This window comes from Meleagris gallopavo, chromosome Z (assembly GCF_000146605.3).
Source record: "Meleagris gallopavo isolate NT-WF06-2002-E0010 breed Aviagen turkey brand Nicholas breeding stock chromosome Z, Turkey_5.1, whole genome shotgun sequence".
Classification (NCBI taxonomy): Eukaryota; Metazoa; Chordata; class Aves; order Galliformes; family Phasianidae; genus Meleagris; species Meleagris gallopavo.
In genome coordinates, this window is record NC_015041.2 from 23,899,733 (window position 1) to 23,924,086 (window position 24,354).

General features: G+C 38.9%; 3 protein-coding genes across 3 annotated transcripts in view; 2 read left to right on the forward strand and 1 right to left on the reverse strand.

Annotated features, from left to right (window-relative positions):
* The window catches only part of MAP1B (microtubule associated protein 1B), a 20,211-nt gene extending 16,231 nt beyond the window's left edge, over positions 1-3,980 (reverse strand). The window contains exon 1 of the mRNA XM_019610201.1: positions 3,935-3,980. Coding sequence (XP_019465746.1) covers positions 3,935-3,980 — 46 coding nt within the window. The remainder of the gene's footprint in view (positions 1-3,934) is intronic.
* Positions 3,981-8,053: 4,073 nt separating this feature from the next.
* On the forward strand, positions 8,054-21,404 carry LOC104914988 (28S ribosomal protein S27, mitochondrial; the record flags this gene model as incomplete). The annotated part of the gene is made up of 7 exons (XM_019610452.2): positions 8,054-8,242; positions 8,755-8,833; positions 10,048-10,163; positions 12,339-12,441; positions 14,480-14,622; positions 16,876-17,031; positions 21,013-21,404. Coding segments are annotated over 7 exons (1,026 nt in total), but the record flags the coding sequence as incomplete, so codon positions are not given.
* Positions 21,346-24,354, forward strand: part of LOC104914986 (28S ribosomal protein S27, mitochondrial-like) — a 10,740-nt gene continuing 7,731 nt past the window's right edge. The window contains exon 1 of the mRNA XM_019610202.1: positions 21,346-21,351. Within this exon, the coding sequence (XP_019465747.1) occupies positions 21,346-21,351 (6 nt within the window). The remainder of the gene's footprint in view (positions 21,352-24,354) is intronic.

A 24,354-nucleotide genomic window follows, 5' to 3' on the forward strand; every position in this document is an offset into this window, starting at 1 on the left:
AACAAGGAGCACTGATAGATAATGGCAAGCGGCTCGGCTATCACTTACGCCAGTTCCCTCAGCACTCTTGGGTGAATCTCATCCGGCCCCATGGACTTGTGACAGTCCAGTTGGAGTAGTAGTTCTCTGGCTGCGTCCTCCTAAATCACAGAGGGTTTAGTATGCTCCCCAGCCGGGACTACCAGGTTAGAGAGTGGAGTACTCTGGGGATAACTGGTCTGACCTTTAAAGACAGATGTAAAGAAGGCATTCAGAACCTCTGCCTTTTCCTTATCCTCAGTGATCACATTCTTAGCCTCATCCAGTAAAGAATGGAGATTCTCCTTAGTCCTTCTCTTACTGTTGATGTATTTGTAAAAGAGTTTCTTGTTCCTTTTTACCCCAGCGGCCAGGTTGAGCTCAAGCTGGGCTTTTGCCTTTCTGATTTTCTCTCTACACATCTTAACAGCTTAACTTCCTGAATCGCCCGTCCCTTCTTCCACAGGAGTTAGATTCTCTTTTTCTCCCAGAGCCCCTAGAATAACTCCCTATTCATCCACGCCGGTCTTCTTCCCCGCCAGCTCATTTTGTGGCTCAGGGGAACAGCCTGCTCCTGCGCCTTTAAGACTTCCTTCTTGAAGAGCCACCAGCCGTCTTGGACCCCTTTACTCTCTAAGACTGAAAGAGCATAGAGCCTTTCTTTTGTGCTGCAGAAAGCTGCTCCTCCATTCAAACATGTTAATGAAATTTATAACATATAACTAGGGTTCATGACTATTTGATTTTTTTTGTTTTTAGTGTATTAATGTTGTTCACTGTTGTTTACTTACAAGAGTGCCTTAAATCCATTAAGAGGAAGATGATTTTTTTTAGTGATGTACTGCCAGAGATTTATAACAATAGGCAGAAATGCCTTTTCTGTGAGAAAGTGAGCTTGCCATTTCATTAAGCAACTCTTAAGAACTGACTGTCAGAAAAAGTAATTAGGTTGGTAAAGGAAGCACAAAATCCTGGCCAACATGTAGTTGATTGCTGTGTATGACAGACGATATTAAAAAGACTGCAGAGCTGAGAAAGAAAAGCTGAGCTTTCTTTGCAGAAAGGTGATTTTGTGCAGTATTATAAATAGGTATGTTGGCATTACTGAGAGGTGAATTCAGTCCCTTTGGTTGTTAGGAAAGGTTGATTACCATAGCAAGGTCCTGAAAATGCCTAAGGGAATGTGTAGTATGAACTGCCACTAAAAACATCTCACTTGCCAGTTCATGTGGTTTACCAAGTATAAGGGTTAAGAAAAAAATGAGACTGTAGCATTGGGATAAATAGAAATAAAATGAATGTATAGCTGGAAAGCAAGACTACATGTTGCTTACATTCTTGGAAGTCTCCTGTTCAGACTTAATCTTAGAATGTGCTTCTGTACCATCACTTCTCAGTGTCTGAAATGAGGCCTGTTTTGAGGTTGCATTCATTGGTAGTGTTAGAGCTCTGTGTATCTCCTGAATAAAAAAGTACTACGCAAGAAATACGCATTCATATGTAGGTAGAGTGAGGCTGATTTAGAGGAATTATTTTTTCTTGTTGAGGCAGTCAAGTCTGGAGACAGTCAATAAAAATTGAAACAAATGCTGGGCTTTTTTTAGAGAGTTTGCATGCTGTTTCCTGTATAAGAATACAGAGCATTAGATTATCGTCTATTATAGCTGTCTTATCTACTTTTTTAACCTCTCCTCTTACTTCTTTTGTTAGAAAGCATCCATATGCTTTCTGAAAATATACAGACATCGTCAGCTAAAAATAAATTTACTATGTATGCTATTTGAGTTTTTTTAATTTCACCACAGAAGTGTTCCCTCTGCTTTCACTTCAGTTAGCAGTTAATGTATGAGGTGTTTCCTATAGGACTTATATGATTATATGTGAAATTTTTAAAATGATGTATGCAAAGAAAGTTTTAGACTCAGAAGCAGGCAAAAAAGAAATAGGAAAGTAGTTTCTTTCATGTATGAGTGGAAATTAGAATCAGTAAATTTTTTTTCTTTTACACTGACACGTGAGCAATGCCTCTGGTGCCATTTAAAATGCAGAGGATTTTTCCCAGGGCCCATGGCTTGAAATCACAAACAAAGGGAGACTTCTGGGTGACGTTTCCTTAGCCTTCCAGTTTCCAAGCTAAGCCTGCATGGAATCTGTTTGATCATTATGCATTGTAGCTTAAAAAATGTGCCTGTGAAGTAAAAACCATGGCATTGCCAAGGAACTTCACATCACTGTATGACTTGTGTAAAATGTGAAGCGTCTTTGGAATCATTCCACTGAGGGAGCTTTCTCCTGAATCTCAGAGATATTTCTTAGGTATTTTTTTTTTTATTTGTAAGTGTTACATTTTACTTCGAGACTTTTTAGAATTATAAGAGGATGAGAAGAAATCTGCACTCTCCCAGTTAAAGCAAGTGAACATGCAAACTTCTAATTCTTAAAGAAATAAGAGATCTGAAAACTAGATGGAACAGATTTACTGCAGTCACAAGCTGGGCTCCTTCCTAGAAATAGGAGCAGAAACTACTAATGTTCTAACAGTGTATGAAACTTTGGGGTTTAAACTCTGAAGAAAGCAGATGAATACATTTCAGTGATCTGTATTAGAAATAATAAAAGAATGGAGAGTATTTAGTGTCCTTTTGTTTTAATTTCTGTACTTTGCAATATGGCAGAAGACAGTTTAGGAATCTCTTAACACATAAGAAAGCATTATGAACAGGAGATTTTATTTAGGGAAGTTGTTTTATATGAGGGCTGCTCCAAAAGTAATGGCTTCTATGTTGGCTGACAATGTTATGGATGGCTGTTCCTTGTATGGCAGTAGAGGTTGAATCTTCCCTGAAATATTCTGTTACATGTTGTTGCTCTGTGACGAATAGCAGCTGAGGGGCAGTGTGGCAAAATGGCATTTGACATAGAGGTGCATATGAAGAAAAGATGTGCCATTGAATTTCTCCATGTGGAAAAAATGGCACCCACTGCTGTTTCAGGAGACCAGTGGATGTGAGCACAGTGAGGCAGTGAGTGGTGCATATCAGTGCTGGCGCCGGTGGGTCACCTCCACTAGTGCAGATTTTTGATGAGCTCAGCATGTAGGCTCTTGTTCATCAGTAGTGAAAATGCATAGCTAAGGGCGATGCTTCTGTTGAAAAATAGCATTTTGTAGCTGAGAATTTTCTCTGTCGAACAATGTTCTGTGCTCTTGTATCGATTGTACAAGTATGAGGTATTGATTTTTGGAGCAACCTACATATGTGGAAATTAAAAATCAGCACAGCAAAATGTAGGTGAAGTTTAGAAAGTCTAAGAGATCATACTGTTGAGTGCACAGCAAGTTTAGGTCACAACTTTTTTGTTAGGTCAGACATATTAGACAAATAGAAGCTCTGTTTCACAGATAGAAGAAAAAGAAACATTACGATTTGCACAAGGACAGCCTCTGGCAGTACCAGCAGTTGGATACACCCTCAGGAAAGCCAGAGAGTGCAAAAAGGAGTCCGTTTAGCAAGGAATCTGCTGAGCTAGCTTTATCTCCATACAGTTGAGCTATTCCTGATAGTATACTTCTGCAGAAGCTGCCCTATAACCCAGCAGATTTTCCTTCACAATCTTCCTCATTTGTGGCTGTCCCAAAACAACAAACACTCTTGCAACAAATGTAGGGAAAAGGGTGCAGTGTGGCATCTTAGTGCTTCTCTTTATTTTTGCTGTATTATTTCTCTTGAAAATGGGAGGTATGTGAAAGCAGCACTAGACTGTATGACCACTTGATGGCACCAAACAAATCTGAAAGACCATTTAAAAGAAAGAAAGAACTGTGATAGGGAGCATTTCTGTGTTTTGGGAGAACACCAATGTTTGCTGAGTTAGTAAAGTACTTAATAAGACACTCTCAGCACCTGATAAACTTTACCATTGTTCAGCACGAGCACTTCAGCACTGCTGTAAATAATTAGCATTGGGACCTTGTGCAGGGTATTGCTAAACTAGGAATGCATTCTTAGCCTGATAGGTCAGTTTGTGAGCAAGAGAGAGTGTGCACTTGCTTGGCTAAAAATACTCTGGTTGCCTTGTACTGTATACTCATAGTATCTCTTCTACGTAATAATCATCATCACACAATAAAAAGTAAAGCTTTCATGAAAATCCGGTTTCTGTACTGGATCACTTGAACTTGAACTATTTTGAATAAAAGGAGAATTCTAGTACCATTGCACCATGTGCTATTAAATTTCAAGTGATTTTGACACTTCACTAACTGCTTTTCTTACAGATATTATTCTTCCCATTCCCTGTGGGACAAGATGTTCTCAGGTCAGTGATGAGGAGGATCATCATATTGATTCTTCAGTTGTTCACAGGAAGGTGTACCAACAGTGAGCTCCCCTAATAGCCTTATGGATGTTTCTCCTTGCCTTTTCTGAATACATTATAAGAACCTTGTTCTTCCCATGTTTTTATTAGTTCTCAGAAAAATGAGTTTCAGCAGCAGACATCTGTAAGATAACCTCCTGGTCTATCAATTAAACACACAGCAATTGCTAGAGGCTTCCTTTATTTAATTCACTCTGAATCCTCTGTTTCTGTAGTTTTAACTTCCTTTTGTCCTTTCATCTGTCTCCAAATACATTTCCTTGTGTAATTATATCCTGTTCTGTGTCTTGTGGAAAAGGAGGAAGACTCAAAATGACCAGCAATCTCGTTCTTTCACTGTTCCATTTCAAATAAAAATGTCTGCTACATTTGTTTAGTTTGTGAAAACAGATGCTCTTGGTTTCTCTTTTCATCTTACAGAACAGAGACAGAGCTTATCTCAGCATTTATGGACTGAAACAATTAAAGAAGTCACCGTGCTTATTTCTCTTTAACTTCCAGTTCTCCTTCTACCTCATCATAGGTTAATGAAAGTGTGTAATGCTGAGGGATTTTGTATGTATGCATATGGATACTTGTTGACATTTTTTATCACCATTTCCCTTTCTTCATTCCCATGCAACTGTTTTGTAATTAATTGTTAGGATTAACTAGAAAATTCTTTGTCTTGGAATCTCCTTGAGTTTTCTGTTTGTGTAGTACCCAACACAGTGGAGACGGAGTCCAAAATTATGGATATTAACAGTAACATATAAAAATTATGACTCATAGGGCCTGTGATTGTGTGTATGCATATAAACATGTGTCCACACACATGCTCCCAGGCTTTCAAACCCTATATGGAGGCTTTTTTAGAGAGTACTTGCAATGTATGCCTGAATTTTGTGCGTATTGATTCCAGAAACTTGTCATGACTGGGGATCTCTTGAAGAGTTGGGACTTGATGATCCTTGGGATCCCTTCCAACCCAAGCCTTTCTATGATTCTGTGATCAGTTTCATCACGTTTCACAGATTCACCACATTCTTGTTTGACCTTTTACTGTCCAAGTGTGATTGGGAACCTAGCCTTTCTCCATTACAGTAGGCTATAACATTCCCAAGACGTATGAGGTCCTGGAGTGCTCTTTCTCAGTGTGGGATGTTTGAGTATAAATATACTTGAGAGTAAATATGCATTGGCTTAAAGGTGAATACTCAAACCCTTTAAAACCTTCATTTTCTTTTAATGTTTACTTCCCACTGTAACGAATTTGTAGGAAGGATGATAAAGATTATATCAAAGGAAAGGCCTAAGTCTTTGAGAGCATCACTGTTATGTGTTTATAGGATTGTTGTTTCCACTTTTGAAACAATATTAACCATTTAATAAAGCAGCTTCAAAAGATGCGGATAGCTTTGTTGCTGGGTGATAGTGTTGTGGTCTGACCCATCTTACATGGCTGAAGGAACAGTGTAGCAAATAGATAATTGTTTCATCAACGTATGATTAAATCCAAATTCCTGTAATTGATGCTTCCTGTAAGCATTATTGAAACAGATCTTCAATGAAATCAAATACATATTCTTGCTTGCCCAGTGTTTGAATTCCAGAGGGAAGAAAATGGAAAGCAATTAGAGCAACAAAATGGATGTTCATAATTTAATATTCAAAGCAGACTTTTCTTTTTCTATTAAATTTGCATTGACGAGAGAGGTTTCATGTGCCATTGAAGAAGTAGTATATTTAGATTTTGTGCAGTTGTTTACCTCTGCTTTTGGCACTGAGGTCTTTTGGATGCTGTAGACTGTGTAACAGGAATGCTTTTCCAGCCTTGGCAATCTATGTAGCCCTTAGCCATGGGATACAATATGCAGAGATTCAGTGGGGGGGAAAAAGAGAGTTGGTGGCCACATTAATCTGATAAATGTTCTGGAAAGGATGCTCACTCAGATGGAAGAGCCAACCCTGCCTCTGAATGGTGCTGCGGCTTGGCTTGAGGCTGCAAGCATCTGCACATGAGCCTAGCTCAGTCACTGATGTTTACTACAGAAAGTGGCACTCACTTCTGCACTGCGGACCAAGTCTGATTTTCATGCATTCAATTTGAATTGAGAAAAGTTATGTGTACCTCTTGACACCGAAGGTCAGCATGGTTCAGCACGAGATCAAGGCAGCAGCTCCTACTGTTGGATTCGTAATTGCTTTTTGAGACTTTGTCAGAAATAAAGCTCTATATGTTTTTAGTCGATACTTTTCCAGTCATAAAGTAAGTCATATATCGCTAAGTAAGGATGAAACAAAGAGGCTGAACTTAAGGTTAAGGATTGGAGTAAGGTTAAGGATTGGAGTGAGTTGCCTGGAAATACTACTGAATCCATGGCACAAGGTATCTCAGAACTGATTAAAACAAGTCCATGAGGAGCAATGCTAGTGCAGTTGATGCATAAAGGTAGGGGAAGAATGTCCAGTAATTTCCTGTTGCTTGAGGTATACATCTCTGATGAAGCATTTCTGAGGAGGCAGAGGTGCAGTGAATTCCTAAGTGACTGAAATAAGGTATGAGTTAAGTGTTTGGAGATACCAGATACACAAATTCTGGAGGTTCAAAGGCAGCAGTGTTTTGATGTAATTCTCATATTTGCTAATGTTGTCAGTTGTGGAGCAGCGCTGTATTTAGAAGAGACTAATAATACAGTGTTTTACAATTAGAAGGACAATGCTAGAAAGTACCACAGTGTTGATAGCAATTTCACTTGCCATCATAAATATACCAAGCTATGATATATTTTGTGGTATTCCTCTTCTCAGAGAAAAAGAATTAGACTTTCTGGAAAGTGAGAAATTTGAAGTATTTTGCATTTGTGAAAAGACCAGATTCTCCCTTCAAACAAATTACTAAAGTGTATCAGCGTATTGTTTCTTTTACTTAAAGGACTAACTATAACTCTTTGAAGAGCATTGTTTGGCTGCAGAGTTAAATACAGGAAGATTAATATTTGAGACCATGAAGGGCAGAGGTATTGAAACACAGTCTATTGGTTATTGATTTGTGAACAACTGATTGGCCATGAGCCAGCAGTGTTCCCTTGTGGCCAAGAAGACCAGTGGTATCCTGGAATGCATTAAAAAGAGCATGGCCAGCAGGTCGAGGGAGGTGAACCTCCCCCCTACTCTGCCCTGATGAGGCCACATTTGATCTACTGTTCTGGACTACCCAGTTCAAAAAAGATACGGATCTCCTAGGAGTCCATCAACAAAGGTTATAAGGGGCCTGGGCCTCCTCTCATATGAGGAAACACTGAGTAGCCTGGATTTGTCAGTCTGGGGAAACAAAAACTGAGAGGATATCAGATAAATGTTTATAAACGTTTAAAGGGATGTGGGAGGCAAATGGATGAGCCCACACCCTTCTCAGTGGTGCGTAACAGTAGGACAAGGAGTAATGGCCTAAAACTTGAACACAGGAAGTTCCATGCTAACATGCGGAAGAAGAACTACTTTAAGGTAAGAGTGATGGAGCACTGGAACAGGTTACCCAGAGATGTTGTGTAGTCTCCTTCTATGGAGATATTCAAGATCCATCTGGACTCCTACCTGTGCGACCTATTGTAGAGTGCTTGTTTTAGCGGTGTGGTTTTGCTCGGTGATCTTTTGAGGTCCCTTCCAACCCTTGTGATTCTGTGATTTTTTTTTTCCTGTGATTCTGATTCAGCAAATCGATTGTCACCTGGACTGTTTATCACCCTTCAGGTTTCGGCATAGTCCGAATTGCTGGTACTTGAGAGATTGGACCATTCACAGTTGGATCAGACAATGCTTAAAATATGGTGCACAAGACAAAGCCTTATACACATTAAAAAACAAGGTAAGATTGTACAAGGAAAAACCATAACTATGTTTGATCAACATTTTGATACAATTGTGCCCTACCTGGAATTCCTATTACATATACTGTGGTTTTAAGTTCAGATATGTAGTTGTCAAAACAAAAACTAAAGTTTGACTTGACTTGCTGAAACTCAAGTCAAACTTTAGTTTCATCAAAAACTCTTTACAGCTTTTCTGTCCTCTTTTTTCTCTTTGAGCTTTTTTGTTTTAAGTAGTGCTGGTGTTTAAAGCACACTGAGTAGAAATGGAACATAAAAATCCTGGTAGGCAGTGCCTTAGACCCAAAGGCTCTGATAAAATGCTAAAACAAACCCAGTACACTGAAAGGTAGTAGGCCCACATCACAGGAGCCATGTTAATAGGCTTTTTATATTACCTGACTGTCATACTGCACCAGTGTGCAACGCCATGGTTTTGATCCTTCTGATACCTGCAGTGCTCTGCTTTGAAAGCAGATTTTCTCACTCATTTTTTCCTTCTTTTCTTCAGGTCCAATATGGAATTTTCCCAGATAATTTTACATTCAATATTTTGTTGGATTGTTTTATAAAACAGAAGAAATATGAGGGTAAGACAATAGATGCCAGCTCTTCATCCTCAGTTGTATGCTTCAAAATATGCAGAGCCTTCCTATGTATTAAAATATAATAGCCATATTTTCTGTAAATTCACTTTGAAAACACACTTTCTTTATCTAAACTACTTTTCTGCATATTTATATATCCCTTAGGTTGGATCTCTTTCATTGTATGATTTTGAAACATGCAATTCACAGTATTTCTATGATCATTAATGCTATTCAAAATATAAGCCATCTTCTTCAACTTTTAGAATTCCAGTTTACATGTTAATATAATGTTAGAAGATGCTAGTGAAAATTCAACAATGTTGTCCACTTGTAAGCTATTCAGAAAGCTATGGATCTAAATTGAGCTGTTTGTCTAGACCTGTTCGTTGCTGGAGAAAGTGCTGAGAAGAATAATCCTCTCATGTTTGATGACAAATATTTAAAGTTTTCATTTCACTGCAGATTTTTTTGCACTACAGACTTGCAGTGATCTTTCTTTGCATAAACCTTTTGCAAACCAAACAACTGAGAGGGAAAGTAGAATTGTTGAAAGACTTGTCTGAAGCTTTTGTCTTGAGGGTTTTGCTAAGTGGGAAGTTATATGTATTTTATTTTGAGAGGCTCCTATCTATGAATTCCCCGTTTTTCTATCCATATTTTTTTTCTCTGACAGGCTCAAGGCCTTCAGTTTAAAAAACTGACCTTTATGAGAGGGAGTGTCACTGGAACTCCCTGGGGAGTTCCTCAAGAGCACTGTTGGCTGAATACAGTGAATTCTGTGGGTGGTCTGTGACAGAATTTCTTCTCTGCTGTGTACTCCAGTCACCTTGAAGGCAATGAATTTAAGCCGGTCTTTTGTTTTTAATTTAAATACAAGAAGAAATAAGTTATTTTGAAGATTTAAAAAAAAAAAGTTAATGATTGAAGGACTGAGCAAAGAAGCAGTCGAAGTCTGAGAGCAATGCATTAAGATGTGTTTACAAAGGTTCTTGTTGTCTTACACGTAATCTATTTGATTGTGCTTTCTCCTCATGACATGTTAGAACAACCCAAGTGGATAAGACTAATTCTCTACTGTTAGTCATAGGAAATCTTTAACTTTCTTCCTAACTACTTCAAAAACACTACAGCAATAAAACATCAGGGAACATTAATGGATGCAGAAGAAGGAGCTGTGTAATTTTCCACTTAACGTGTGTTTATTTCCTCCACAGATGCTGTCTCAGTAGTTACAGAGATCATGCTGCAAGAAAGTTTTGATGAGTTGTCAACACAGCTTCTTTCTCTCTATGTTCTATACCAGTACCTAGCAACTAAGTCTGAGCATACGGTAAGCTGGCCACACTCAAAATGATACAAGGAGCTTCTGTTTCTACATGTTGTGTTGCAGTCAGCTGGGCATTCTGTTCTGAATAAAAACTTTCCTTTAAGTTTTTGTAAAAAAATAAAATGCTTGCAAGCTTTCTTTATCATTTTGACAACTATATAAGAAAGGGAAAAAAAGCAAGAGGAAAACCAGCAAATCACATGTCATCCCTTTTTGTTGTTCCTTTCTCTGAAAGCATATCAGGATTTTCAGAGGTAGTATATGATCATTGTAAGGTTATGAAGTGACATTTCACTTCAGTTCAAAGAGGGCTCTGTCAGTTAACAAAAAAAAATGTTATTTAGGACACTGTTAAAGTGAGTATTGCTCACTATTGGTGCTTGGTAACAAAACATTTCACTAAAACTTTACCACAAAGGGCTCTCCTATCACTTTAGGGAGCTAGTTCTCCTGTAGTTTGGCATAAGTCTACAAAAGCCTATTGCCACCTGTAAGAAAAGTACGTGAAGCCTCTATGCATCTTATTAAAATGTATTTATAAGATTTTAATCAGTTGGGTTGTAATTCCAGTTTTCATTGCTGAAAACAGGTGTGTATTTGTCCTATTCACTCTTCTCTCCTCCATTTCCTAGAAGACAAGTATACTTGATCACTTATATGTGAGAAGCATTTTTGTATTATGTTTGTTTGTGTTTGTGTATCCTCACTGCAAAGAGAGGAACTAGTCAATACGTGTGGTATTTCTTGAAAGCTGAACTTGCAAGCAGAGATGGTGTGGACATGTAACACTTTTTAAAAAGCAAGCTTATTTTTACAGCTATGACCTATTTAGTATGTGTTTTGAAATAACTCCATCCAAGGACAGCATTATAAGCCATATTTTTATAGGTATACAACATAGGGAGTACCAGTGAAGACTTCGTAATGCTCAGTACTAGTTTTCTGTGGCTAATTTAGGAAAGAGTGTGGAGAGAGTAGGAAGTCAGCTGCTTGTGAAAATCCCCATTCCTTCTTTCCAAGCTGCAAGAAAGGTCACCCAGTGTTCTGTTGCAGACAGTCCTGTAGTTTAGGGGCCAGCACACTGACAAAATGTTTTTTTTAACTGGTACTGTATCATAGGCAATCTGACTATGTTAGTCCTTAGTATTTGTGGTAAAGAGCTTCCATTTTATTGCTGATGTAAGCGCTGCTGAATCACTGGTCTTAGCTCTCATCAGAAAATTTCGTGCTTAATTGCTGAAAACAATCAGTATGATTGCCATGTTCAGTTGCAAAGGTATTAAGTTTTCCCAGTTTCTCCAGCTTTTGAAGCCAAACACACTAGCTCTCAAAAGAATCTAGACCTTTAAAGTTCTCTTCTGGTTTCATCTGCTTTTCCTGTAACATTCACCAGGAACACTGAATTCATCAGGATACAGAACTATCCCCTTGTATCTCTTTCCTAGGTTAGACAAATACATTTCCTGGTTGTCAGATAATGGTATTTTTGTTGGATATATATATATGTAAGTTCATGTGCACCTGAATGGAGACACAAAAATGCCACATCTCGAAAAGACACCTCCTTGCATTAAGCCAGGTCAAACCCTTGTGCTTTTTAAGAGTCAGTGGAGTGCAGGGAATTTTTCAGAATAAAATTCACACCTCTCTTGTGGTTTTAATATACTTACTGATTGGGGCTCTAGCCATATTTGGTCTGATCTGTCACTAGGATTTGAAGCAGCTGCTAGCAGCATATTGTTCTCTCAGCATTTTCTATTCTAGCAGAATATAGCGGAGCATGAATCTTACTACACACTTAAAAGAAAGGACTCTTCCAGTATAGAAGGCATGTAATTTTTGTTTTAAGCAGTATCAGACTGAATCAAATGTGAGAACATACAGGACAGAGGCAGAGCTTGACCAATGGAAATCAATATAATTCTTAACCCTATGTAAACACACTGACTGGCTTCCCTTCAGAATGTTGGCTCCTCGCATTTTATTTTCATTTAGATGTTCCTTTGCATAAAGAAACTGTTGTTTTGGGTATGTGTACTGTAACTGAACGCTGAATTTTTTGCATGATTCTGTACTTTACTAGTAAGACGTGTTTAAGGCCACATGGTTTCTTTAGCTGCTGCAACTTGTTTGTCAAAGCACACATGCTTAGTTTACATCTTAGTTTATTATTTGCAGTGGGAAGAGGAGAGAAATCTCGGTGCATCACTAGTGCTGACGGGTCTAAAGCAAACAAATACTGTGGGATTTAGTTCCCAGCTGTATGGTTATGCATTTCTTGGTAAGTTTTACCTCCTTTGCAATCATATTTATCCTTTTATTTGTTGGATGAACTAAACTGGTGTCTATGCTTAACTAAAATGTAGTTGATGAAAAGACTGAGGAAAAAATGTAGAAATCATGGGAGGAACAATTTCAGAATTAAGACCAAATGAAGGAAGGTAATCTTAGAGAGGAGTAAGGTTGGTTTGCTTAGGGAACAACATATTTTCCAAATAAACCCCCCCAAAAAAACAGAGTTGCACAGAACAAATTGACAGTTATGAAGAATCAACTTTTTTTCTACTTCAAATTATGGAGCTTAAAATAATGCTTAAACCCCAAGGTGTTTGGAGGCCACAACCTGAAAAACACTATGTTTAGAATATTTAAATAAAATATTAGTACTCACCACAACATCAGTGTTTCTGCTGTGAATAGCAGATAGTACCACCTTTATCCTGTATCTTTTAAGGAGCCTTCACTGTTAATGATACACAGTACTATTTGAAAAACAGGTAGATCAGAGTACATCCAGGATAGGAGTGAAGGAGGATGTGGGAGGGGAAAGAAGAAATAAGTGATTATTGAATTTCCTTCACAGGAGTATAGTCCGGACAGTGTTTGTCCTCTGCAAAATGATTATTTGATTGAAAGTAGTAAATTAGTTTAGAATGTGTGATTATGCATTTGTTCCATTACAGTATTACATTTTATCCTCGAATTCATTCAGGATGATAATAAGTGTACATGTTCTTAAAATATGACCTCAAAATACAACATGTAGTGACAAAGTTTGGTTGCTGATTATGATTTATCATGACTGTAAAATGAAAACCTCATTTTTAGTTAAAAAGGGGGATAAATATGAAAATTAATCGGAAATCTGATATTCCGTGGATTCCAGCTGCTATTAACTGGCATTCAGTTTTGTGCCATATAGATTGATTGATAGTGTCTGGAGATGTGCATTTTGGTGTTTGTGAGCAGTAGTACTTGTTCCATGACATTGACATTCAGTAGATCAAAAGCTATTTGCTGTTATGTCACATATTGCACAGTCTTGCCAGCGCTAATGGAACCAACCTCTGAAAGAATGAAAGATGTCTTCAGGCATAGAGTAGCCTAAAGCACCTTAGCTGTTTTAATTTAGCTGTAGTCTATAAGCTTTGTGCACATATTACCTTGTTTTTCTATGAAGAAGAGTAAGTTGTGTTTTCACAGTCATGCATTATTGCAATCAGAGTTTAAATTCAATTGAGAACTTGGATGCATAGATCTGATAAGATACACTGAAGTTGTAGTATTTTTTTTCATTGATAATGACAAAATCAAGTGCTTAGGGTGACGTTCATTGTCAGTTAGTACTCACAAACTGGAATGTCATGTAGATTTCCTCTGTTGTGTTGAATGGGAATTTCTACTCATGTTCACCTCAGAAGAAACACGTTATCCACAGTGCTGCACATCGTAGGTCCTGCTGAAGTCATGAAGACCTTGGTGCACATTACCATAAGTCAAGAACCAAGATTTCATTTTGGCAGGCCTCCTATATTTTTTCCCAGAAGTTCTAACTAGAAATAAGAATACTGAGCTGTAGGGTTATCCAGAGCATGCACTATTAATCTCATACAATCTGGTCTTGATACATGTGTGAGTAGACCCTCAAAACTGCAGGAGTGAATCCAGTCTCTCAGATTTGGTGGACACAAGTTGCACAGTGAGTACATGAAGGCTCTGGAACTGTTTGTCGGAGGTGTTCAGAAATCCTGCTTAGAAGTGCTGTTCTTTTCCATGTGAATGAAATTTCCAGGTGATGGAAAAAATAAGTAGAGAGGAACAAGAAACAAACATGATAGTCCTGAAATTAGGCAAACAGAAGGCACTTCATTTAAGTATAGTAATAACAATTCTGTCAAAGCAGCTTCATAGAAAAGAATGTTGTTCTTACCAGACAAACCTAGAAACTTGCTTTTTCACGGAGAACTGTGTCAACTCTTATAGATTTCCTTAGGACTTGAGTTTTCAAATACTAATCTGAAAGTGCTGTCTTATCACAGGAAAAGTGGAGTTGAGTAAAGGTCTAAGAGCTGTATACAACCTAATGCCATTGATGTGGACACCTGGATACTTAAATAGAGCCTTGCAGGTGATGGAGAATGTAGCTTCTTTGCCAGGAGACTGCAAAATCTGCCAAGAGGCTGTAAGTATGAAAACTTCATACAACCTGCATAAAACAAGAAATTACATACAAGCCAAACTCCAGCAAAACTTGTAAATTACTTGTCTTGCTAATGAGAAGATATCAGACCTTTCCAAGCCCAGCAATTTTTCAGAGCTCTTTGGAGTCCAGGAGAGGTTATTTAGAACAGAGACACTGCTTTAGTTGGCAAGCCAGCAATTATGTCTATCGCCGTGTTCTTGGGAGTGAGTATCTGCTACTGCCACTTGCCAGAGTGACATACTTGAAGATGAAGTGTCGTGTCTTGTGCTGCTCATAGCTAATTCTATGTGTCTTTTCAGGTGGTTTTATGTCCTAAATGGTACTGCTCCAGAGACAGTTCAGAGTGGTTTCTAGAAGGGTTGTAGTGTGTTCTTATGGAGACAATGGGTGGATTTGGTCTTTTTGTGAGGTTAGGTCTGACTAAGAGATGCTGGGATTTCAATCACTGTGAGGCTTCAGGCTGCTCCTTGGCCAGCCAGTGGAATTCCAAGTGGAATAAACCACATGGGATGCTACATAGAAAAAGCAACTCAACATCCCTTCTTGGTGCTCTTTCCTGAAGGGCTGGCTGGTGATGGCAGTCTCCCTTTTGCTTGCACCAGTACTAGGCTCTTTCCCTTGATGTACAAAAGCCAGGTCACTGATCAGCAGGTTTTCCTGCTGTTCCATACTCACAAGCAGCTCTGCATAATACTGGATAAGACAAGGAACAAAGCGTTACATCTGAAACTCCCACCATTTTATTTTTTGGGATGTGTGTGAAAAAATCCTGTTTTTTCAAACTTAGTTCTTTCCTAAAATGTAATAGTATCTTTTAGCTGAATAAATTTTGTTGTCTAAACAAAAAGTTTTCACATGAAAACTTTTTTAGTTGCACTGTTTTGATGTAAACATTTTCTAGTGATTTGTTTGATCATTATCAATTGCTTATTTTTCAGGATTTAAGCTTTCCTTTGTTTCTCACTACCAAGGTCTCTTTTCTCTCTACTATTACTATTGGCAGAAAGCGTTTCTATTACTATCAGAACAACAGACCAGGAGCTAGTGTTGTGCTATATTGTTTAAGTGTGAACAAGCAAATTTTGGTATATGGGATTGTTTGAGAAACTCTCCAAATGAGAATGTATGTATTTCCAAGAACATAGAATTTCACTGGTTTGGTTTTTTTTTTTCTTTTAAATCCTGTTTCAGTATTGGTAGTTTATGAATTACATTTTAGTGCTAAGAATGTTATTTCAAGTAAACCTCATCTTTATTCTTTAGCATTATATACTTATGCTACAAAAATGAAACCATATAGATAACAAGAGACCTTTTGCAAGTTTCATAGATTCCAAGGTTACACAGTTATTTCTTCCAACTGATAAAGATTCACAGAAGGGTAACTGCTCTTTATATTTGTAAAGGCTGAACTTTAAAATGCAGTCAATCTGCATTCAGTAATTTAAGTTTTGACAATCATGTTATTCCCAGAACACCAGAAACATCCATACAGCAATTTCATATTTTGTATCAATAATAGATAAGGAAATAATTTAGTAAGTCCCACAGTGACACTAATGAGTTTTTTTGATACAGCTTCAGTTAAGAGATGGTGGTTCTCTTGGTAACTCTCAAGTGGAGATCATGAAAAAAACTAAGAGTCATAGAGATTAAAAATACACCTTTACCAATATGTTGTATTGCCATTTCTCCTGTTAAATTATCCAACTCATGACAGGAATGAATGTTGTTGTTGAATAAGTGATTTCCCCCTTATTTTCTCTGAAGAGGAACCAGGATAATCTATTCAATACTATATTCTTTGAATGTTCCACAGTAACATATTATTTAGATGTATCTGTGACTGTGTATCACACTATCACAGGAGCTACTCTTTAACATTAGTATTTATGGCTAAGTATCAGACCTAGAGAAGATATTAGTCTAGTGCCTGCCACATTCTCAAATACCAGTCAGCACCTAACTCACAGGGATTAGACAGAGACCTGTTGACAGAGACTGACAGAGTTGTTCTGCTGCAGGGACTTCAAAATGTCCAACCTCAGAAGTCCAAAATGCAGTATGGAATTCTTCCAAGAATGAGTCTGTTTGCTTTTAGAATTTATCATTTAGAGTTGTTTTCTGGAACTACGTGGTAACTTACAAAGCTGTTTGTAAAGCTGACGGTGATATTAGTCAGATTGTAGTTTCAAACAGTTTATGCTAACAATGACAAATGTGATTGCCCAGGTTGATGTTCTGGAGACTGTTTTACGGTCTGTCCTTGAAGTAAAACCTGGTCCAGAACCATCTGAAGAAGGCAAAGAAGTAGAACAGAAGTCAGAATATGCAGAATCAGAAGAAATGGAGCAGTTGAAAATGCCTGAGTACTACAGCCGATTCAAGGTAGGAAACTTCCTTTCATCTAAATATTCTAAGCTATAGATCTCCTTAGTACATACTAGAAGATAAATAAGTTCACAGATTATGGCTAGTAGACTGACACTCTTTCAGTGCACCAGGAGTCTACCTGGCATTTTTGAAACTGATGTCACCTTACATTTTCACTTACTTAAAGAGGAAGCAGCCTTCAAACAAATAACTGCTCAAGGCCACTTGTCTTTTGTCTGTCTGCTGGGATTTTATCTTCACTTTTCATACATCAGAATGATAAATCCAAATGCTGTGTTTGCAAAAGTAGTATGTCATTAGAGATCCATTATCTGACCTTGTGTAGGTCCTTGCTCATTAAAATAAATTGTACTAGAGATGAGACCATCCTAAATTTATTGTCCTTTTAAGTACGTTAATTACGAAAGTTGTGTCTATACTTTCAGTCTGGATAATAAGTAAGAATTTATCTCTTCCTTCTTATCTTTAGTTTGTCACACTATTGATAACAATATAAAATTCAAACATTACAGGATAGCTATGTGGTATTTTTTTTTTAAGCATCTCATAGCTATATAACAATCCCATTTTATTTGATCATTTCTGATTTGTATTGTGGTAAAAATCAAATACCTCAGGTTAAAGCTAGTCTGGCTTATAATTCCAGGAGTAATGCTCTCTCCTTAGACCATCAGTTTCCACTGTTGCTGTCATGACCTTGAACAGCTCTGAATACAGACAGTTGGTCTAAAGAAATTCCAGAAATTAGATGACTATTACCCTGTGGTTTCACATTACCAACACTTGCTTTTCCCTTCTTTGGTATATATTTATATAGACTATTTACCACTAATCTTTGAATATTATACTTAAGCACTTAGGACTTTGTATTTGGAGGGTTTGGGAATGAATGAGTGGACAGCATGTGATAATTCATGCTTGGATGAATTACAGTGAGTTAGGTAAATACACATGCCCTTTGAAGGAAAGAATGAGGCATTTTTTTGTGTCTGTCATTCTCCATCCATTGTCTGCCCTTGAACAAATGATGAATGCTCAAAACAGGGTCTAAATGTCAAACAATGGGGAAGAGTGGTGCCAAGAGGATATTTTTCTCACTGCTTCAACCTTTCTTCCATAATTAACCCCATTTCAGGCATTTCCCTGATGTAGTAATGATCCAACAAACTACTTTGTCCATCCTTATCTCTCAGGTCTCTGAGAAGTCTAAGGAAAAACATAGCACTTACATGAAATGTAGGTATCCAAGAGTAAGTTATATATAAAGAAGTCATAAGTTCCAATTATCTTGATGAGAAAAAAGAGCTTTCAAGACCGAATGCCACTTCTGCTAAGTCTGGAAGAGCTATTATACTCTTCTCTGAAATCCATTAGGCTAGCAGCAGTCAGTTTTCCCAGCTGAACCCCTGGACAGTGGCAGGACAGAGGTGAAAGTACACTAGAAATACACATAGATCTAAGGGAAGTTATGAGTCTGGCTGCTCTGAAAAAACCTGGTGATGTTAGTGTTCATTGACAGTGTCCTGGCATATGCTGTTTAATCCCAACACTGTAATTGCAGTTCTGCTGCTGAAAAGACTGTTGCACTTTGTCCAGCTCTGCGTTAGCAAGCATGTCCCAGTCTTTCTCCTGGTGCTCAAAATGAATTACTTCAGTCTCATGCTTGTCCGGTTTGCTTTCACGAGTGATACACCTAGGCATGCAAGGAAGAGCATCTGGACTTTGTCCGGACATACAGTTCCTGTACCACGTTTTGCATGGTTTTCTACACTGTCTTGGACTTCATGTCTAGTACAGACCTCTAAAACAGCCATTTGTAGAAGTACCTAAAAAAGCTGTGGCAGCCTGTCTAGGAAATCAGATATGTGAGAGGCAGAATGTCCTTCACTTCCAGCAAGCAGGACTTGAGAGCCTTTGCTATTTCCAGATAAAGCCTTCAGAGCAGTAATTTAGAATCTTGTGTCTGATTCTGTCATTCATGTTGTAATTACCTGTTTCCAGATATCATATTCTGAGGCATACTACTCAGTACACTGTTCCTTAGGCAATTCCTTCCATCTATGTCAGTGATCAGTGGGCAAGCATTACATCATATAAATGCTGAGAGCATCCTCTTTAAAAGCAATGTACCTTTTCTATCTGTGTGCAGAGCCCTGGAGACTGCTTATAAAAATCAATGAGTTTGCCATTTAAGAATGTGCCCTTTTGATACTTGCAGGATATAGCTACTTTCCTAAGTGAATTTCATTAATGTATTACAGCAGATTAGAGAAGATTCCAGAGTTCAGTAGTACTAATAATGAGTTAGGAGAGAGGCCCAGCTAGTTTCCAGTTCATTGCATTTCTTCTTTTCCAATTTCATACTGCTTAGTTTTAGCATACAAACTCTCTTTCCAGCACATCCTCAGTAGTAGGTAGTAGGGACACTCTGCATCAGTTATCAGGAATTATGTTCCTTTCTCAAACTCAGACCATACTGTCTTCATATTTATTCTGGATGTACTGTAAATTGACTCATATCTCAAACAGAAGAAAGATAAATACACAGATACTACTAATTTTGGTTTTAATTTGGTAATGTCACATTGATTCAGTTTATAAACTTTGTCATAAAATCAAAGGCAACAGAGCCAAATTCCCAAGCACCTTGGACCTGCATACATAGTGTTAAAAGAGCTTTTTATCTGCTGTCAGTCATGTTCAAACTTCCCTGGGCCTGACAAAAGAGCAAACCTGTTATAGTTGTGTTAGCTGAGGCAGGAAGAGGTGCTCCAATTTCCTTTTTCAGAAGAAGGCATAACCTCGAGGCTGGAGTTGAGCTGCAGTGCCTTTGCAGATTATTGCAGTGGGTGCTGGGTAAGAGGAGCACTGTGGGCCAGCTGCATAGTGTGCAAGCTCCCATTGATAACGGAGTGGAAGATTGAATGTCATCATGTCCTCAGAGTCACCGTGTGATGATTAATTATCCCATCTTCTTTCAGTTATCTTGCAGTGCAAATCAGTAGGGTTTATTCAAAGAACACATGGAAGAAGCACATAGGTGTACCTACCTACTTTAAACATTTTGGAAGTGTCTTCTTCAGTAAAATATTTTATTTAAAAGAACAATCAGGAAAATGTATTCTTATCTAATGAATGAGCAAGGGTTAAGGAATGTGCCAGTGCCATGTCGTCTTCCTCCCACAGGAAACTCTTTCCTGGCTGTCTGTATATCTGCACTTTTAAGGCAATTAATCAGCTTGTTAGAGAGCCATCAGGCCAAATAATCCATAAAGCCAGAAATAGTATCATTCAATGACTCATCATCTTAAGTGAATTAATATATTTATGCTGCATGAGCTCTGGTAAGTAAAGCTCAAGAAAGAAGTATTGCATTTGTTACTGAAGCTATATCTTTAGTTACATTTTAGAATATATAAGAATAAATATTACTTGCTTTAGCTCTGTTGTGTTTAGTATGTATAAACAATCAAACCTCAGATCACAGTAACTGTTGGCAAAAAATCATGGAAGCTACCTAGTGTGCTATTAGTAAGCAAGCGTTTAAAGTGATCTGCATATGTGGAGAGTGATGCTAATGCAGGCATTGGGGAGCACATCAGTCAGTCCACTTTGATTTAAGACACAGAAAAAGGTGCTTAAATTGTATTTTCACTATTGACTGGTTTTGCTTATACTAGATGACTAGACTTAGAAAAATAAAGAGAAGTTCACTACGTAACGGAACTTTCTTGTTTCAGTTTTGTTGTTCAGAAAAACTTATTCTGAAGATTAGCATTCCAGGGGGAAGAAGTGATACCTGCTACCACAGTCAAAATCCTTAGCTAGGACAGAATGGCCAGCCTGGATCAGCATACCTAGTCATGAGATTCAAACAATTACATATTGATTGTTACAGGGAAGTGCTTGGTCGCTGATTATTTTGTGACTGTCTCTTTCTTTCTCTGTCCCATCAAATCCTTCTTTTTGTGGCAGGAGCTGTACTCTAAGCTGCATTCACTTGGCAAGGTTGAATCTGAAAGCCTGTTAACCCTGACCACCCAACTCGTCAAGGAAAAGCTGCCAGTATGTGAAGTGGAGGACATCGCAAAGCATGAGCAGAAGCTAAAGGAGTGGGAGCAAGAACAAGCACTTCTCATTGAGAGAGAAAAAGAAATGAGAGAAAAAGCTAAGCAGGAACTGGAAGCTAGGAAGCTAGCTAAGGCATCTGCTTAATACTGAAATTAATACTGAAATACCGTAATGGTATGCATTCCTCTGTACATGAACTGTTCACTGTTAATATTTCACTTAATTACTGCTGCAAATATGACTGTATGTGACTACTTACTATATGCAAATAAATCTATTTCCATTTTGCCTGCTTCCTGAAGCAAAAGTATGTGTAGTTTAGAAATCATCATGTTTATGATATATTTTCTTCCTGTTGGCAGCCAGGCAGGGGGTGGTATGGAGACAACACAATGAACCAAGAGGGGAAAATTTCAAACACAAGTTGTTTCAGTGTGAGTTTCTCACAGAAAAGAATGCCTGGGCCACTCTGAACTTAGCCACTAAGAGGATTAACATATGTTGACTGCTTTTTTTTCCTGCCCACTTGGAAAATTCAGGCTAGTCTACATGGAGCTGGAAGCCTCCTGTTTCTGAAACAGGGAGTTAGCACTTGCAAAGGCACTTAGATGTGCCTATAAAAATGCTTCCCTGTAAGGAACTGAGAAATTTCCGACTTCATTAGCACTTCCATGCTCCACTTTTAAGGTCAGTAGAGAAACAGGTGCAATCACCTCAGCAAAGGGGCCTCATTCTGCACTGCATTTCCTTTTATGTTCTGGGCACTGCTTCATGGTTCTTTTTTGACCTAATCCCATTTTTGCTTCAGCTGCATACATAATCCCATGCCCTATTCTGTGGATTGCGAAAATGGTGTAGCTATTCATACAGAGCAAAAGAAGATGGCAAGGGGGAAAAGGTTGTGGGTTGTATCATGCTTACATTCCCTGTTGCCACAGAAGCTGATCAATTTTCTGCAGCTTCTTGCAGGGCAAGCTCTTAAAAAAAGGGAGACCCTGACAACAGCCTTTCTGTATGGCACCTTGTCTTAACAGTGGTGCCTCAGTGTGTTCTACCACAGTATCTGAGAAGTATTTCCAGTTTTATCATGCACCTGTCTAGCCTTAGAGCGCTAAATCTCACATCACATGCTTACTAAATCCTTTGAGAACAGAACATGCTGCAATTCTCTGAACTTATTTGTAGTTAGGCATCTTACTGGCATTCACCAAATGCTTTGCCTATTCCCAGTGAGTACACTCACAACTTGATTGCTTTTACATCTGAGAATATGACAGTAGGGTCCTTTGCCTTTCTTGTCAGCAATTCCTGTGGTCTCTCCTGTAGTGCAGTGGGAGGTGGGAGGTGAGGGGGTGATTCTATGTTTTGGCCTGACTAATCCAGCAGGAGCCTTTACAGGCAACTTTTATCAATTCTCTTGAAGTTTTTTTCCTCTTAAGTGCTCTTAATGCTTTCTAGACTTAAGAGAGACTGGGAGGCCAGATATACTTCTGAGAACAGTTTCCTTAAAACTGATGGCTTGAAGATAGCATTCCTAGCTGGTCACAAGAGACTGAAGTGTCCTTCCTGTGCCTGTGTTCAGTTTTTTGGCATGAGAACATGGGTTGTACCTCCAAAGGTTCACAGTTGATCCTGCATCATCCAGTTTTGTTCTCAGCTTCTTGATAAAAGAACCAACTCTTCTTCTGTACACTGCATTTTTAAGACATGGAGGGTCTGCTGTATGGCTTCAGCCATCTCAGCTGTTGCTCCCATGCCTATGAGATACTATCTGGCTAGGCCACAGTGGATAGTCCCACGCTTCTAGCTGCTTCTTGGCATCTGTTCATTAGCAGCATGCACAGCCTGTTTCTGGCCCCATCTCTGCTCGCTCACCCTGCTGGATGGACATGCCAGGCTGCTAATGCTCATCAGGCTCCGGCAAGCAGCCAGCTGCCACATCCCTGCTATCTCACAGAGCATGCATCACTTCCCACACAGCTAAGCCCCCTTACTATTTATTTAGATTTAACTGCTATAGCAACAGAAAAAAAATCTTCCTCTAAGCACTGACCAACCTGTTAATATTGCAGGCTGCCTCCTTTTTTTTAACTCTTAAGCACTGGGTTTGAATGCTTTTGGCTCAGCCTGTAGCCAGAACTCTGACTAGATACAGCCTTTCATCCAGGCACGAGCTTTAAATAAACTAGAGAACAAGTGTTGTACGATGTTGTCCTCCAGGAGAGATTTTCCTCACCATGGATAAAACAGATACTCTGCACTGGACTTGAATCTGCTCCCACTTGCCCCCTATCCCCAGGAGAAGGGAGTTTCCCTGTGAAGTGCTTTGCAGGCATCAGAGCAGATTATGGTGGCCAGACAAGAGGCACCAAACCCAGTACCCATGGCAGTGGGTTCAGATCATTTGTAGCTTAAGGAGCAAGAAATTCTGGCAAGTCTTGTCATGTATCTTTCAGCTCAGCATCACCCTGAGCAAGAAACCTCTTTTGATGCTTTCACCAGTCCCACACGTGGACCCCTTTTCCCTCCCTGCAGTGCCACTGGTATGTATTTCTCCACAACGCATTGGTCTCCCATCTTCTCTGCTCCCCCCACCCCTGGTCTTGCCACCGTCTCAGTAGCAACAAGTTTCTGCCAAACCAGTGTCTTCTCATCAACCAAATTTCCCACAAGTCTGCCTGTACACTCTTGAATTTGCCAGCAGCTCCTCTTGTCAGCTTTCTCTGCTGCGTAGGGTCCCCTCTGATCTCCCTATTGACACTCCTGTACATCCAGCCACATCCATTTCCTTTTTACTTGCCCTGTCTTCACACCTCCAGTGTCTAGGCAGCAGGGCACCAATGCACTCAACTCCTGGCACCCAAAGCTTCAGGCCTTGCTCACAGTCAGGAAGTTGTGAGCCCCAATTTGCAGATGCACTGCACACATACCTGCCCCACACCTGTAATGGTTTTCCCAGTCCCTCCATTAAATGTAACATTATGGTGGCCTTGGATGCGTATTTCCTAAAGATATCGTAACAGTGGGGCTTAGTAAAATTGCTTGATTAATGAGCAATTTTGAATTGAATTTCCCATCTTCAAACAGCTTCAAATTTCAAACTTCACATGCTGCTTTGTCAGCTCTTGATTATAGAGCAGTATTTTTTACTTAACCCAATCACTCTGCATTTGCTCTTTCTGCAGAAGAACAAGGTGTGTAGGAGCACAGACAGGGCCAGAGCCTGCCCAGGGCTGCACCCGCCCC